The sequence below is a fragment of the Thalassophryne amazonica genome, chromosome 9, assembly GCF_902500255.1.
Source record: "Thalassophryne amazonica chromosome 9, fThaAma1.1, whole genome shotgun sequence".
NCBI classification, from domain to species: Eukaryota; Metazoa; Chordata; class Actinopteri; order Batrachoidiformes; family Batrachoididae; genus Thalassophryne; species Thalassophryne amazonica.
This window is the reverse complement of record NC_047111.1, coordinates 74,692,729-74,710,682: the sequence shown is the minus strand read 5'-3', so window position 1 is coordinate 74,710,682 and position 17,954 is coordinate 74,692,729. Positions and strand designations below refer to the sequence as shown.

Here is a 17,954-nt window from a genome sequence, read left to right as displayed (position 1 = left end):
TATTTTTAAAAATACAGTAACCAAAGATGGGTAGCATGGTGGATTAGTGGTTAGCACGGTTGCCTCACAGTGAGAATGCCATGGAGTCAATTCCACCTGTGAAATTTGCATGTTCTCCCTGTGTTTGTGTGGATTCCTTCTGGGTGCTTGGTTTCCTTCCAAAGACATGCAGGTTCAGTGAAACTTTAAATTGTCTGTGGGTGTGAACATGCTTTCCCTGCAACAGGCTGGCGTCCTGTCCAGGGTGTACCCACCTCACACCCAACGACTGCTGGGATAGACTCCAGCCTCCTTCAACCCGTTCAGGGATAAGCAGTTGAAAATGAATATATGAGTAGTGTAATGATTTTTTTCTAAGAGTTAAGCCTTGAGGTGTAACAGTGCCCTCTGTTGACGTTTAGTTTGTAGTACATTTGTGATTATTTATTTATTTATTTATTTTCTGTAGTCTTCAAATTTGTATCTAAAGTTTACAAACACTGTGCCTTAACTGTAGACACCTTTTAACGTTATTTTAGTTTAGTTAGCTTTCATGTCATTTTTCTCCCCAAGTCACTGCATATTTCATTGTAATCATAACACATTGAGAAAGGATTTTTATTTAATTCATATCAAGCTATATGGTGTTTTTGTTTTCACTTTAAGATTAAAAAGAAGAGTTTGAAAAAAGTATTTGATTTGATGTCATAATGTTAAATTACACATGGAAATTTCCCCAGAGGTACACAAACTTTTTGCATAGGCTATTCAAACTTACAGTGTAAGCCAGCAGGATATAACTGTCTCATATTATACGTTGAGATATTACCATGTAAACTGCAAATAGAATGTGGACCATGTACAGGAAACTGGAAGCACACAGTTTTTCAAAGTAAAATCTGATTACCTAGATTAGAGATGAGAAAATTTAGATTTTCACTATGTTTATTTTATTGAGTAAATCAACTTCAGTATGAATGTGAATGTAAATTGCTGCAAACAAGGAGAAGAATCCAATTATATAAATTAATCAATTTTTTTTATATAGCGCCAAATCACAACAAACAGTTGCCCCAAGGCGCTTTATATTGTAAGGCAAGGCCATACAATAATTATGTAAAAACCCCAACGGTCAAAACGACCCCCTGTGAGCAAGCACTTGGCGAAAGTGGGAAGGAAAAACTCCCTTTTAACAGGAAGTTAAAAGGGAGTTAATAACATTAATAAGACAGCATTTCCACCCATTGATCATTTTGTAGAATGCTGCAGAACTGAGCAAAGTGTCTGAGTAGGCAGATGTGAATAATGTCAGTTATTCACAAATTTAGACATGTACCTGTTGAATGGGGTGACATGGGTAGAGTTTTAACTCGGCTTTTTTTAGTTGACGTTGATGGACTGTGGCTCGGCAGACTGGAACCAGCACATGAACTCACTTCAAAAAGTTTTTTTTTTCCTTCCACAATGAACAGGACTGCTGGAAATTTCTGCTGCCCTTTTCTTCACCCTCAGTCTTATGCAACTCCTGTATAGACACAAAGAGGCCACTGCGCTTTATCAGCCACATTCTGGCAGATACATAATGTGGCATAGAAACAACTGAAGGACACATGCAGAGGACAAACACACACCAAGTACAATATGCACACAATTGAACTTACCAGTGGTTTCCTCACAGTTTCATCACTTCTCCAGAAAAGGCTCCTTTATGTCAACAAAGTGATGTTGAACCACATATTTTTCAGTGTATTTTCAGGCTCTTTTATTTTGATCCCTCCCCGTGATTAACACAGGTCATGTATATTTTCATCATGAAGTCAGTCAGTGAGTGAATTGCACAAAATTTCCATGAGTTACTTTGTAGCAATTACTGTATATTCAGCTTTGAAATTTTGGATTTTGTTAGGCAGGTGAGGACCAGTTAACCTCATATTCTGGGCCATGTTGACATCTTTGAAGATAATAAATTGTAGCCACAGTTTTTACACATTATTTAATAGTAATGTTGTCACAGTGGGACATGTCACATGCACGTCCATGGAAGTGCATGTGAACTAGGCCTTTTGTTTGCATGTGATTTATGAAGGCTTTTTGCTATTTGCAGGGTCCTGGTGGCAGTTGTTAAAAGGATATTGTTATTTAAAGCAAATAAAGGACTCACTTCTGGGATGTAAAATGTCTGTAAACTCACTGACATGAGTCAAATGAAGTGTGTGTTCCCATAGTTTTAAAGAAGTGCAAACGTACTCCAGGAGTTTTAGTGTGTAATGATTCAATCCAACATCAGTGTGAATTAAACAGAGCAATAGTTTGATGTGTCATCATTTTTCAAAATAAATGTAATTTAATCCAGTTCTATCAGAGTGGCCTCAAAATATGTAAAATCAGTTATAGAGTTATATAGTTATGGCTTTAATTTAAAACAGTGTCGATGAAGACAGTAAGTCTACATTCAAGCCACGACCACTGCAGAATGTGCGCAGTGTGCCAAGCACTGTTCAGACCTTCCTCAAGGGCGCCCCCAAGTGGTGGCCCAGGGGAAGGGGAGCATGGCCACCATGCTCTCTCTCTCTCTCTCTCTCTCTCTCTCCCTCACACACACACACACACACACACACCACACACCACACACACACACACACACACACACACACACACACACACACACAGACAAACCCTGAAATGATGAAAGTAATTTGTGTATGAAATCTGATGTGATGTGTTTTGACTCAGAACATTCCGTCAGACATTTACATCTATAATTCATTGTTTTATTGTGTAGAATTACAGCCATTTGTGGATTTTTTTTTTTTTTTTTTGTCATCTACAGTCTTGACATTTGAAATCTCACTTCTGTTCATGGTTAGAGTTCAAAGAACGGAAGATATTAATTGTAAATAATAGAAAATATGGTGTGCTGGGAATAATGATTAAGTTTGTCTCCAGCAAACAATCATGTTTAATTAACCTTGATTTATTAGTGGCACTCATACAAACTAGAATTTGGTAGGCGAATTAATGATTCCCTGGCTGATGTCATCAGAGCATCATAATGTTCACATGTGGTCAGTCAATGAATTACACGTTATGCAATTTGTGTATATCTGCACAACCCCCCCCCCCCCCCCTCCCAAAACACACACACACACACACACACACACACACACACACACACACATTATTTTCTACAGACACCGTTTATTGTGTGGGGCAAACTGCCCATCAGGTTGTATGTTATATAACCTTTGGTGGGACAAATTCTGAATTTTTGAAGATTCCTTGTGGGGTGCCCCAGGGTTCAGTCCTTGGGCCACTGTTGTTCCTTTTGTATATTAATGATATATGTTTGGTTTCTAAGTATGTAAGTTGTATTTTATTTGCGGATGATACAACTGTGTTTTGTAGTGGGGATCATTTGGGACTGCTCCTGGACAAGATGGAGAGCGAATTACATACATTTAAAAAAATGGTTTGATTTAAATAAATTATCGCTCCATTTTGGTAAAACTAAGTGTATCATATTTGGGAATAAGTCCAGGAATTTAAGCAAAAAACTATTACTACATGATATTGAAATTGTAACAGATACAAAATTTCTTGGTGTTCATATTGATGATAGATTAAGCTGGAAAACACATATTAACTATGTTAAAACTAAAATGTCAAAAGCCATTGCAATTCTGCACAAAGCCCAGGACTTCCTCACCCAACATGCACTGACCACTTTATATCATGCATTACTTGTTCCATATATATATATTGTGTCGAGGTTTGGGGAAATACATACAGAACTAATACTAAACCAGTTTTTCTGTTGCAAAAGAAAGCTATAAGAATTATCAGTAATAAACCATATCGAGAGCCAACAAATTCGTTATTTGCTTGTCTGCAAATTTTAAAATTCTGGGACTTGGTTGATTATATTACAATACAGATTATGTATAAAGTTAAAAATAAGCTTTTGCCTCTACATGTCCAGAATCTGATTAAAATGAGAGGCTCCAGCTAGAGTTTGAGAGGAACATTATTATTTGAGAAATTGAAGATCCGTACTACTGTTAAAAGTCATTGTGTTTCCGTCAGGGGTGTTAATATTTGGAATAATTGTCCTGATAATATTAAAATACTTGGCACACTGGTTAGTTTTAAAAGGCTTTACAAAAAGAATATATTTACCCTTTATAGGTTGAAGGATTAGGTTTACATTTTGTCACTGTTCACTCTTACTTGTTTGGTTGTGTTTTGAAATTTTGTGATTAAGTTAAATTGTTTATGCACCTTTTTTTTCTCTCTTGTACAGTTATTATGACCATATGTGTAGGTGCGTATGTGTATATATATATATATATATATATATATATATATATATATATATATATATATATATATATATATATAGATATATATGTGTGTGTGTGTGTGTGTATGTATGTATGTGTATATGTATATATACATTCTTTATTTTTAATGGCATAAGGGGAGGGTGCTTATAAGCTTTGCTTCTGCCTTCACCCTTTTGGCCACACGGGTTCTTTGTGCATTGTTTCTTTTATGTTTTGTTATTGCCTTTGTTGTTGCTCAGCTGTGTGCCAGATAAATAAATAAATTCAATTCAATTATAGACAGGATTTTGTTTGTTTGTTTTTAGGGCGGGGGACCCCTAATAGTGGTGAACTTTTGGCTGCAAACAGTAATATTTGTTTTGAAGAGCTGTTTTAAACTTCTGATAAGATAAATAATTAGAATCCCTTTGGGAGTTTGTAATTTATATGCAATCAAAATAAATACACTGAGGTCCATCAGGACTTAAACCTCAAGACACAAAAACAGATTAATTCCATCCACAGCTAGATATAAATAATGCCAGAGACCCCCGTTTACCCTGCCCCCCCAAATACAGATTGATCATCCCTGTACTGAAAGGTACTGTACATCTGCATGCCTTTGCACAGCCCCATTCCACTATGTTATATTTATTTGACAGTGAACATAGTTTTGCCCATTTGTCTATTTGACGCCTTTACTTCTTACAGAAGTATTTTTTTTTCCTTTTCTTTTTATTGTTGTTTATGTGCCAATGGCACCAGATCATAATTCTTGTATGTGAGAACTTACTTGGCAATAAATTTGATTCTGATTCTTAATCAAACGTGTGTATTTGGTCTCAAACAGGAAAACGACCAGAATAGCCCTTTAATTACGACCGAACTATGTGTGCGTGTTTTCCGCTAGGGGGCAGCACATTGAGGCCTGCGCAGACAAACAGGCCCGATCAGGGGCGGATGTGCAAAACCCAGATTGCAACTGATCCCAGAACCGGTTTGCCCTCTTATCACCTCCTGAACTCCACTTCTGTCCTCCTGGGTGAAAGCACTAAGTATTAAGTTAAACTCAACAGCTTTACTTTCCCCCTGATCTGTATTTGGGATGATTTGTTGCAGTAAACTTCCAGTCGGTGTGTAAACTGCGGCAGCTTTAAAGCCTGCAGCCCCGCCCCTCGGCACTATCACATGAATGTGAACGCTTGATGTGAAGGAAAAAAAAAGTTTAGAAGTTTCGCTGAGAGCTTCTTTCTGCAGCCAGTCAACTTCGGTGGGGGAGAAAGGGAAAAAAAAAAAATCTCTGGGCGATTTTTATTCCAAAATTTGCGTCGGAAATCCCTGTCTGCTGTGAGTTGCCGTGATTTTTCTTCTTCTTCTTCTTCTTCTTCAGAAGCAGCAGAGAAGAAAACGGTCTGCCTGCCTGAAGGTATGTGCGATCCGTGTAGTAGTTTGCATACTTATTACTTAAGTTCACACACATGTTAAGTGGTCTGTTTTCCACGGTAAGTGATTTATTTCCACAGCTCGTGCACTTCCAGTATGTTCCAGCCTTATAAGCACGCGCACGGCGACATAAAGTTGGCACGAGGCAAAGGAAGGGGGGGGGGGGGGGGGTTCAGTGAGAAACGTGTAAACAAATCTGATCCCCCTTTCGCCAAACTTTATTCTCTCTTTGTTTGTGAACTTTTCGACAGATTTGTTTAGACGCTAAAGTTTGGCGACATGGACGCGCACCACGGCGCGCCCCCGGCCGGGCAGCAGGTCGTGCACGTCCGCGGGGATTCGCAGACAGAGCTGGAGGCCCTCTTTAACGCCGTGATGAACCCCAGCCAGTCGTCCAGACTGCCAGCCTCGGTCCCCATGAGGATGAGGAAGCTGCCGGACTCCTTCTTCAAGCAGCCCGAGGGCCCACGGGGCCACTCCAGACAGGTAATGACGTCACACGCGCAGCCACCCAGCCAGCGTGACAAAACGGACACCAAACCTATGGCATTAGATTTATGTCAAAAGTAGCCACACGATTTCTTAAACTGGCACCACGTGACATGAAATTAAGATGATCTGATGGAAAATCTGAGCAGACTGTACTGTTTGGTGTATATTGTTAGAATATAAGTGTCACTGACCCACAGTAGTTCTTGTGACCTACAAGAAGTTATTCGCCCTATTGATGTATCCCATAATCCCCTGCGCACCAGAGAGTCGCTGCACTCAAACAACATAGAGAATCCACATGATGACAATTGTAAATTAATACAGACGGTTGCCCAGTTCCAGATCACCTTTTTTAAAGTCCCGCTATACGGAGCCATAATGCAACTGAATGTCCTTTAATTGGGTATTGTTGTATTGGGTATTTGGATGTTATTTAGCTGGAAAGGTCTGGGTGGAGTAGCGCTTCTACTTAAAGTGTGAAGCCACATTATGTGTGGTGCAAACATTTGCCAGAAATGGATTACTTTTGCTGGTTCTGGATCACAACACTCTGCATCACTTTGGGGCATTCCTGGCATCTGGCTGGAGCCCTTCTAATGCAGAATGATACACACTGTGCACAAGAATGTGTTTTAAACACAAAATGATATAAATTATAGTTATTAAATGAGAATTTACTTAGTTTCAAAAGGTGACGTTATATGTTTTTACAAGCAAAAAATGAAGTGTGGAGGTGAGATTTCTCCCGAATTAAAAAGTAAAAGCCCCCACATTCATGCCCATTCGTGATTTTGAGATGACCCCCAAAGTACACATGGCTCACAACTACTGACACGAAGCTGCTGCTTAAGTGATCCACAACCGGCAAATTTTCGCGTCGGAGATAAATGCGCGCAGCAATTAAACAGCAAGACATAACACACTGACATTTTCTACCCAAGTAAGTAAGTATTTTCCCACTCCAGAACCAAAAACACTGAATGGCTAACTTACCTTTGCTACGTTTTAGAGATCGTTACTTTAAAACTTGCAGGAACGAGTGATTGAGAAAAAGGGTGCATACCGCAGACACCGGAATGTTTTGATTCCTCTGCTGATCACAAGGATGGCTGGATCCGGTCGAGCTTGTGGTCATTTGCAGACAAAACACAAATCTTTACCAATCTGGTAAAGATCAATCTGGTACCAAGTATTAGCTTATTTGTGCTGATTACGAGAAATGGCGGCACAAATACTACAGCAGTGATGCGGAACTGGCAGTGATCCGGAACTGGGCAAGTGACTGTATTATACTACAAAAATGTAATTTTTTATGCTTTTCTTCACGTTAATAAGAGACTGCATGCATGATACCCTGAAAACGTGCTAAAACAATTAGAACAAATAATCCGTGTCTGCTACGTTTGATCTGCGTGGAATTTAATAAACGCAAACCGAATTTCAGACATATTATATAGAGTAGCGGCCATGCCCAAAAAAGACTGCTAGAAAAGGGTGATACCCCTCCCGGCGGTAGAACAAAATGAGACCTGTTTTGTTTAAAGGGTATGGATGTCTACTTTTAGAAAATCATGGTTGTACTAAATTAAAATGTGTACAATGCATCAGATGAACCCCCTGTTTGCCAAAACATTAACATGTCTGTACTGCAATATTTGATATATTCACCTGGCAAAGAGGCATAATATGTAATCAGAGCATCAATTAACCCCATCTTTCAGGTGTAAGGCATACCACTACACACATTCTTAGGGTTTAATGTGGTTTTTATCCTACTGTGGGGATATTAACCCCTTAGAACTCAAAATTTTTTCTGAATTTTCCCACATTTTGTTGATGCTCTGATTATTCATGAGTGGATGTTAATAAAATAAGTTGCTGTGTATATCATTTGACAATTTTAGATGTCTTTTATTAGAAAATACCAGGTAGAATCATTTAAAATGGGTACAATGCTTTAAATTAACCCTTTGTTTATGGTAAACCATCAGTCCACAGTTAGTAAGCAATTTGAATGATTGTGGCCGAGATTTCCTTTGGGGATGAAAGTACACGACTTTCATATAAAAATCATCACACAGAATGTTCTGAAGTCCTTTTAATGGCAGTATAGACAGTGTTAACATCTTTCCAGCTAATGACATGTTGATCAAGAATTCTTTCGAAACTTGCCGGAATGCATCTGGCTGTACAGTTTTGATAATCTTTCTGAAATTAACCACTACTAATACAAACAACGGAGTGTTTTAGGTATCTTTCAGTGGTTTTACCCAGTTAATTCACTGTATTTCTGAACGCAGCAACTTAAAGAGCAGTTGGCTGTTGATAACCATTTTCATCATTTTCAGGTGTAGCTTCCCATAGATTCTATGTCTTCAATTTGCCTATAGATGGCTCCACAATTGATCTTTTGTTTCAAGAAATGGATTTGATCTCAATCAGGACTAAACAAACAAAATATGACCAGATTTGACCAAAATAAGTTATAATTAAGTTATAATAAGATAGTATTAATTGGTCTAACAAAGGTAAGTAAGAGTAGAAACAATGAGATACAAATTTTAATTTCAATGAACTTAATTAAGCCAACAGATTGTTTCTGAGAAGGTCATTGTGCTTCTATGGCAGACCAATTGTGCATTAATTAATGAGGCAGCAAATAATATTTACTGCAGATGTGCAGTAAAATAACTGCAAATGTGTATTTTGCAATGACGATCGAAACTGGTCACACAAATACCCTCTGCAAGTTTCAAATAATGATTGCCAGATCAACATGTGATTAGCTGGAAGGGGGTTAAAACTGTCTATACTGTCATTAAAAGGACTTCAGAACATTCTTTGTGATGATTTTTATATAAAAGTTATGTACTTTCATCCTCAAATAAAAGGAATTCTCACAATCTCCCATAATCAGTCAGATAGCTAACTAACTGTGAACTGATGGTTTACAACTAACAAAGGGTTAATTTGAAGCATTGTACCCATTTTAAATGATTCTACCTGGTATTTTCTAATAAAAGACATAAAATTGTCAAATGTTATAAACTTCAACTTATTTTATTCCCATTCACTCAATGAATAATCTGTGCTATCAACAAAATACATGGGGGAAAATTCATAAAAATTTTGGATTATAAAGGGTTAATATCCCCATAGTAGGGTAAGAACTTAATTAAACCCTAAGAATGTATGTCGTGGTATGCCTTACACCTAAAAAAAATGGGGTTAATTGATGCCCTGATTACATAGTGTGCCTTTTTTGTTAGGGGAATATATCAGATATTGCAGTACAAAGACATGTTAATGTTTTGGCAAACAGGGGGTTAATCTGCTGCACTGTACACATTTTAATTTAGTACAACCATGATTTTCTAAAAGTAGACATCCATACCTTTCAAATAAAACAGGTCTCATTTTGTTCTACCGCCATGAAGGGTATGGGTATTTTTTTCAGCCCTTGGCTGCTGGACTAATATATACGTATTAGTCTGGAACAATCAATCAACTTCAATCAACTTTTTTTTTATATAGCGCCAAATCACAACAAACAGTTGCCCCAAGGCGCTTTATATTGTAAGGCAAGGCCATACAATAATTATGAAAAACCCCAACGGTCAAAACGACCCCCTGTGAGCAAGCACTTGGCTACAGTGGGAAGGAAAAACTCCCTTTTAACAGGAAGAAACCTCCAGCAGAACCAGGCTCAGGGAGGGGCAGTCTTCTGCTGAGACTGGTTGGGGCTGAGGGAAAGAACCAGGAAAAAGACATGCTGTGGAAGGGGGCAGAGATCGATCACTAATGATTAAATGCGGAGTGATGCATACAGAGCAAAAAGAGAAAGAAACAGTGCATCATGGGAACCCCCCCACAGTCTACGTCTAAAGCAGCATAACCAAGGGATAGTCCAGGGTCACCTGATCCAGCCCTAACTATAAGCCTTAGCGAAAAGGAAAGTTTTAAGCCTAATCTTAAAAGTAGAGAGGGTATCTGTCTCCCTGATCTGAATTGGGAGCTGGTTCCACAGGAGAGGAGCCTGAAAGCTGAAGGCTCTGCCTCCCATTCTACTCTTACAAACCCTAGGAACTACAAGTAAGCCTGCAGTCTGAGAGCGAAGCGCTCTAATGGGGTAATATGGTATTACGAGGTCCCTAAGATAAGATGGGACCTGATTATTCAAAACCTTATAAGTAAGAAGAAGAATTTTAAATTCTATTCTAGAATTAACAGGAAGCCAATGAAGAGAGGCCAACACGGGTGAGATATGCTCTCTCCTGCTAGTCCCCGTCAGTACTCTAGCTGCAGCATTTTGAATTAACTGAAGGCTTTTTAGGGAACTTTTAGGACAACCTGATAATAATGAATTACAATAGTCCAGCCTAGAGGAAATAAATGCATGAATTAGTTTTTCAGCATCACTCTGAGACAAGACCTTTCTGATTTTAGAGATATTGCGTAAATGCAAAAAGGCAGTCCTACATATTTGTTTAATATGCGCTTTGAATGACATATCCTGATCAAAAATTACTCCAAGATTTCTCACAGTATTACTAGAGGTCAGGGAAATGCCATCCAGAGTAAAGATCTGGTTAGAGACCATGCTTCTAAGATTTGTGGGGCCAAGTACAATAACTTCAGTTTTATCTGAGTTTAAAAGCAGGAAATTAGAGGTCATCCATGTCTTTGTCTGTAAGACAATCCTGCAGTTTAGCTAATTGGTGTGTGTCCTCTGGTTTCATGGATAGATAAAGCTGGGTATCATCTGCGTAACAATGAAAATTTAAGCAATACCGTCTAATAATACTGCCTAAGGGAAGCATGTATAAAGTGAATAAAATTGGTCCTAGCACAGAACCTTGTGGAACTCCATAATTAACTTTAGTCTGTGAAGAAGATTCCCCATTTACATGAACAAACTGTAATCTATTAGACAAATATGATTCAAACCACCGCAGCGCAGTGCCCTTAATACCTATGACATGCTCTAATCTCTGTAATAAAATTTTATGGTCAACAGTATCAAAAGCAGCACTGAGGTCCAACAGAACAAGCACAGAGATAAGTCCACTGTCCGAAGCCATAAGAAGATCATTTGTAACCTTCACTAATGCTGTTTCTGTACTATGATGAATTCTAAAACCTGACTGAAACTCTTCAAATAGACCATTCCTCTGCAGGTGATCAGTTAGCTGTTTTACAACTACCCTCTCAAGAATCTTTGAGAGAAAAGGAAGGTTGGAGATTGGCCTATAATTAGCTAAGATAGCTGGGTCAAGTGATGGCTTTTTAAGTAATGGTTTAATTACTGCCACCTTAAAAGCCTGTGGTACATAGCCAACTAACAAAGATAAGTTGATCATATTTAAGATTGAAGCATTAAATAATGGTAGGACTTCCTTGAGCAGCCTGGCAGGAATGGGGTCTAATAAACATGTTGATGGTTTGGATGAAGTAACTAATGAAAATAACTCAGACAGAACAATCGGAGAGAAAGAGTCTAACCAAATACCGGCATCACTGAAAGCAGCCAAAGATAACGATACATCTTTGGGATGATTATGAGTAATTTTTTCTCTAATAGTCAAAATTTTGTTAGCAAAGAAAGTCATGAAGTCATTACTAGTTAAAGTTAATGGAATACTCAGCTCAATAGAGCTCTGACTCTTTGTCAGCCTGGCTACAGTGCTGAAAAGAAACCTGGGGTTGTTCTTATTTTCTTCAATTAGTGATGAGTAGAAAGATGTCCTAGCTTTACGGAGGGCTTTTTTATAGAGCAACAAACTCTTTTTCCAGGCTAAGTGAAGATCTTCTAAATTAGTGAGACGCCATTTCCTGTCCAACTTACGGGTTATCTGCTTTAAGCTACGAGTTTGTGAGTTATACCACGGAGTCAGGCACTTCTGATTTAAAGCTCTCTTTTTCAGAGGAGCTACAGCATCCAAAGTTGTCCTCAGTGAGGATATAAAACTATTGACGAGATAATCTATCTCACTCACAGAGTTTAGGTAGCTACTCTGCTCTGTGTTGGTATATGACATTAGAGAACATAAAGAAGGAATCATATCCTTAAACCTAGTTACAGCGCTTTCTGAAAGACTTCTAGTGTAATGAAACTTATTCCCCACTGCAGGGTAGTCCATCAGGGTAAATGTAAATGTTATTAAAAAATGATCAGACAGAAGGGAGTTTTCAGGGAATACTGTTAAGTCTTCTATTTCCATACCATAAGTCAAAACAAGATCTAAGATATGATTAAAGTGGTGGGTGGACTCATTTACTTTTTGAGCAAAGCCAATAGAGTCTAATAATAGATTAAATGCAGTGTTGAGGCTGTCATTCTCAGCATCTGTGTGGATGTTAAAATCGCCCACTATAAGTATCTTATCTGAGCTAAGCACTAAGTCAGACAGAAGGTCTAAAAATTCACAGAGAAACTCACAGTAACGACCAGGTGGACGATAGATAATAACAAATAAAACTGGTTTTTGGGACTTCCAATTTGGATGGAAAAGACTAAGAGACAAGCTTTCAAATGAATTAAAGCTCTGTCTAGGTTTTGATTAATTAATAAGCTGGAATGGAAGATTGCTGCTAATCCTCCGCCCCGGCCCGTACTACGAGCATTCTGACAGTTAGTGTGACTCGGGGGTGTTGACTCATTTAAACTAACATATTCATCCTGCTGTAACCAGGTTTCTGTTAGGCAGAATAAATCTATACGTTGATCAATTATTATATCATTTACCAACAGGGACTTAGAAGAGAGAGACCTAATGTTTAATAGACCACATTTAACTGTTTTAGTCTGTGGTGCAGTTGAAGGTGCTATATTATTTTTTCTTTTTTAATTTTTTTGCTTAAATAGATTTTTGCTGGTTATTGGTGGTCTGGGAGCAGGCACCGTCTCTACGGGGATGGGGTAATGAGGGGATGGCAGGGGGAGAGAAGCTGCAGAGAGGTGTATAAGACCACAGCTCTGCCTCCTGGTCCCAACGCTAGACAGTCACAGTTTAGAGGATCCAAGAAAATTGGCCAGATTTCTAGAAATGAGAGCTGCTCCATCTAAAGTGGGATGGATGCCGTCTCTCCTAACAAGACCAGGTTTTCCCCAGAAGCTTTGCCAATTATCTATCAAGCCCACCTCATTTTTTGGACACCACTCAGACAGCCAGCAATTCAAGGAGAACATGCGGCTAAACATGTCACTCCCGGTCTGATTGGGGAGGGGCCCAGAGAAGACAACAGAGTCCGACATTGTTTTTGCAAAGTTACACACCGATTTAATGTTAATTTTAGTGACCTCCGATTGGCGTAACCGAGTGTCATTACTGCCGACGTGAATTACAATCTTACCAAATTTACGCTTAGCCTTAGCCAGCAATTTCAAATTTCCTTCAATGTCGCCTGCTCTGGCCCCCGGAAGACAATTGACAATGGTTGCTGGTGTCGCTAACTTCACATTTCTCAACACAGAGTCGCCAATAACCAGAGTTTGATCCTCGGCGAGTGTATCGTCGAGTGGGGAAAAACGGTTAGAGATGTGAACGGGTTGACGGTGTACACGGGGCTTCTGTTTAGGGCTACGCTTCCTCCTCACAGTCACCCAGTCAGCCTGCTTTCCCGACTGCCCGGGATCTGCCAGGGGGGAACTAACGGCGGCTAAGCCACCTTGGTCCGCACCGACTACAGGGGCCTGGCTAGCTGTAGAATTTTCCACGATGCGGAGCCGAGTCTCCAATTCGCCCAGCCTGGCCTCCAAAGCTACGAATAAGCTGCACTTATTACAAGTACCATTACTGCTAAAGGAGGCCGAGGAACAACTAAACATTTCACAACCAGAGCAGAAAAGTGCGGGAGAGACAGGAGAAGCCGCCATGCTAAATCGGCTAAGAGCTAGTAGCTACGCAACCTAGCGGATTCCTAAAAACACGCAAAGTGAATAATGTATAAATAATTTAGAGGTGATTCAGCAGAAGGAGTGCTTTAGTTAAGGCACCAGACAGGCCATGAAGCAGCACAAGTAACGCACGGCAACAGCGAACGCACGACAACGGTGCAAAAATAAAATAAAAATCCACTAGACACGCTGTGGAGCAGCACAGATAACACACGACAACAGTGGTAAAAAATAAAATAAAAATCCACTGGACAGGCTGTGGAGCAGCACAGGTAACGCACGACAACAGTGGTAAAAAATAAAATAAAAATCCACTGGACAGGCTGTGGAGCAGCACAGGTAACGCACGACAACAGTGGTAAAAAATAAAATAAAAATCCACTAGACAGGCTGTGGAGCAGCACAGGTAACGCACGACAACAGTGGTAAAAAATAAAATAAAAAATCCACTGGACAGGCTGTGGAGCAGCACAGGTAACACACGACAACAGTGGTAAAAAATAAAATAAAAATCCACTAGGACAGGCTGTGGAGCAGCACAGGTAACGCACGACAACAGTGGTAAAAAATAAAATAAAAATCCACTAGACAGGCTGTGGAGCAGCACAGGTAACGCACGACAACAGTGGTAAAAAATAAAATAAAAATCCACTGGACAGGCTGTGGAGCAGCACAGGTAACGCACGACAACAGTGGTAAAAAATAAAATAAAAATCCACTAGACAGGCTGTGGAGCAGCACAGGTAACGCACGACAACAGTGGTAAAAAATAAAATAAAAATAAAAGGCTGTGGAGCAGCACAGGTAACGCACGACAACAGTGCTAAAAAATAAAATAAAAATCCACTGGACAGGCTGTGGAGCAGCACAGGTAACGCACGACAACAGTGCTAAAAAATAAAATAAAAATCCACTGGACAGGCTGTGGAGCAGCACAGGTAACGCACGACAACAGTGGTAAAAAATAAAATAAAAATCCACTGGACAGGCTGTGGAGCAGCACAGGTAATGCACGACAACAGTGCTAAAAAATAAAATAAAAATCCACTGGACAGGCTGTGGAGCAGCACAGGTAACGCACGACAACGGTGCTAAAATAAAATCAAAATCCACTGGACAGGCTGTGGAGCAGCACAGGTAACGCACGACAACGGTGCTAAAATAAAATAAAAAACCACTAGACAGGCTGTGGAGCAGCACAGGTAACGCACGACAACGGTGCTAAAATAAAATAAAAAACCACTAGACAGGCTGTGGAGCAGCACAGGTAACGCACGACAACGGTGCTAAAATAAAATAAAAATCCACTAGACAGGCTGTGGAGCAGCACAGGTAACGCACGACAGCGGTGCTAAAATAAAATAAAAATCCACTAGACAGGCTGTGGAGCAGCACGACAACAGTGCTAAAAAATAAAATAAAAATAAAAACGAAAGCGTTAGCAAGCTAGTTAGCTTGCCAACGCTGATGAAAGTTAGCTGATAAAAGTGCTCCGTCGCGATGTTTCGTTAGAGGTCTTCTTTAGGCGTTGGAGCACGGTGAAAAAGTAAAAAAAGTAAAAAAGTCTTGAAAAAGACTGTTAATTCAAGAGGACAGTGTTGTAAAGAACAATAATCAAGACGTTAAAGAGCAAACTTCACTTTCCCCCAGAACGACATGATCAGGAAGCGAGCATAGCTCACAGCAGCTCCCATTGAACATAACAGAGAGACCGCCTGTGATTCTTGCATGTTTACGTAAAACAAACGCAATAACGTTTATAAACTCAGAGAATATATTCATGAGAGTTTTAGGCACAATATAAAAATAGTTTTATGTTGCGATGTTAATGGTGTTGTCCATGTGCAGCGGTTAAAGTGAAGCCCGATCAGAGCGTCTCAGTGCAGTTCTCAATGTAACTGAGATCTCGCAGTGTGGTGACCTCTCCGAAGTTTTGCAGAATTTGAAACGTCAATAGGGCAAATTACGATATGGTCCAGGTCCAATCCTAGGATATTTGTGAATCACACATTGCACTAGGGCTGAAACGATTAGTCAAGTAACTCGAATAATTCGATTATAAAAAATGTTCGAGGCAAATTCTGTGCCTCGAAGCTTCGTTTAATGTTGTAGTACATATGCCAGGCCTGTGTGTGGCACTGCAACGTCCGCAGAAAAAAAAAAAAAAGACTGGAGCATAACAGCCAATCAAATTAGCAGCGATAGCTATCGCTTTCCAACATGACACATAGAGTAAAATAAAGCCTTTTAAGAGAAAGATGGTCCACACTGATCATCTGAAATAGACTTACTGTGCATTTAAAGCGAAGCAGTGTGTTTGTCTATTTTTAAAAAACACACGGTCTGCTCTACGTGGGGAGGGACTATTGACCTGGTGGCCGGCTGTTGTCTCTCTCTGCCCAGTGTGAGGGGCTCTCAGACCTGGCGAGTCACAGCTCTGTCCCCGGCTACATTGACAAAAAGCAGAAGTCCACTCTTTCTTCTGTGTTTCCCTCAGACTCACACTGAGTGTTTGACTTTTTAATTTTTGCTTTTTTGGGTAACACACAACACTTCACAAACACGGTGACTTAAATAAAATAATAATAAAAAAAACTGACTGCGAGGCTACATGTTCAACCTCCAGCTGAAATGCATCTGCTGAATTGCAGAGAAAGAGGGATAAAAAAAAATCATGCAGGGACCCAGTTCATCAACCTTTATAAAAAAACAAATAAAACCCCCACAAAACTTAAAAATGGTTACATTTTACAAGTTGAAGAAAACAAAACAGAAAGCCACATCCCATCGTCATTTCAGCAAAATGCCAACACTTTGGCGCGGTGACTTTGTGCCATTGCTTAGAGAGAGCCCTGGACTATTGATATTGTTTAAAAACGCAGAAGTACTTTTTATCAGATTACTCGATTAATCACCAGAATACTCGATTGTTAAAATAATCGATAGCTGCAGCCTTACATTGCACTGAACAGATGAACCAACTCTAGCTGACACAGACACGTATCCCAATCGTGACACGTCCTGTTGGGGTTGTGCTGTGTGATGCCAGGTGAAGGCATGATGATTTTTTTTTTTTTTTTAAGGTAGTGCCTATCCATACATAGCTGTATTCATATAGTGAAATTCTGTTGTATGTAGCATCTCTCTCATTTGTTAATGTAAGTCACGTGATTACAAGGCCATGTACTTGTACAAGTGTTTGCATTGACACGTAGATTCACAAACTACGAGGTCTGTGAGAAAAGTATCTGTCCTTTTTATTTTTTTCAAAAACTATATGGATTTGATTCATATGTTTTTACATCAGCCAAGCTTGAACCTTCGTGGGCATGTTTTTCCACACCTGTTGGTTGCGTCATTTGCCTGTAGGCAGGCTTTGAGTGAGCACTGGTCCACCCCTCTCGTCGTTGTTTCATTGCGAGGAAATGGCGGAATGATTTGGGCTTTTTTTCCATCAGAATTTTTTCAGAAACTGTTAGAGACAGGCAGCTGGAAACCATTCGAAAAATTTATTTGGCTTTCGGTGAAAATTTTACGGGCTTCACAGAGAATAAGGAGTGTTACTACAGCTTTAAGGACGGCCCACAATGGTGCTCGGCGCGCCGCGCTCTGAGCCGCCATCGAGAGGCAGAAACCACCAGATCATTTCTAAATGGATCGCTGTGTGGAGCCGGGACCGTCGTGTGCAATTTCTCTGGTTATCACAAGAGCTGGACATCAGCCATTTTCCGGCAGATTTCACTTCTAACAAGAGATTTTATTATGGAAAGCCGCGCGGAGGCTTCGCGCGTCACGACGGATTCGCTGATGGAGCGAGACAA

General features: G+C 39.8%; 1 protein-coding gene across 2 annotated transcripts in view; it reads left to right on the top strand.

The window, feature by feature from the left end:
* The first annotated feature begins 5,400 nt into the window (after window positions 1-5,400).
* The window catches only part of LOC117517390 (transcriptional coactivator YAP1-like), a 59,490-nt gene continuing 46,936 nt past the window's right edge, over window positions 5,401-17,954 (top strand). Inside the window, exons 1-2 of one of the 2 annotated variants that reach the window (XM_034178393.1) lie at window positions 5,401-5,727; window positions 5,996-6,230. In XM_034178393.1, the coding sequence (XP_034034284.1) occupies window positions 6,024-6,230 (207 nt within the window). In that variant the 5' untranslated portion in view covers window positions 5,401-5,727; window positions 5,996-6,023. The remainder of the gene's footprint in view (window positions 5,728-5,995; window positions 6,231-17,954) is intronic. The other variant, XM_034178394.1, reaches the window with a different exon arrangement.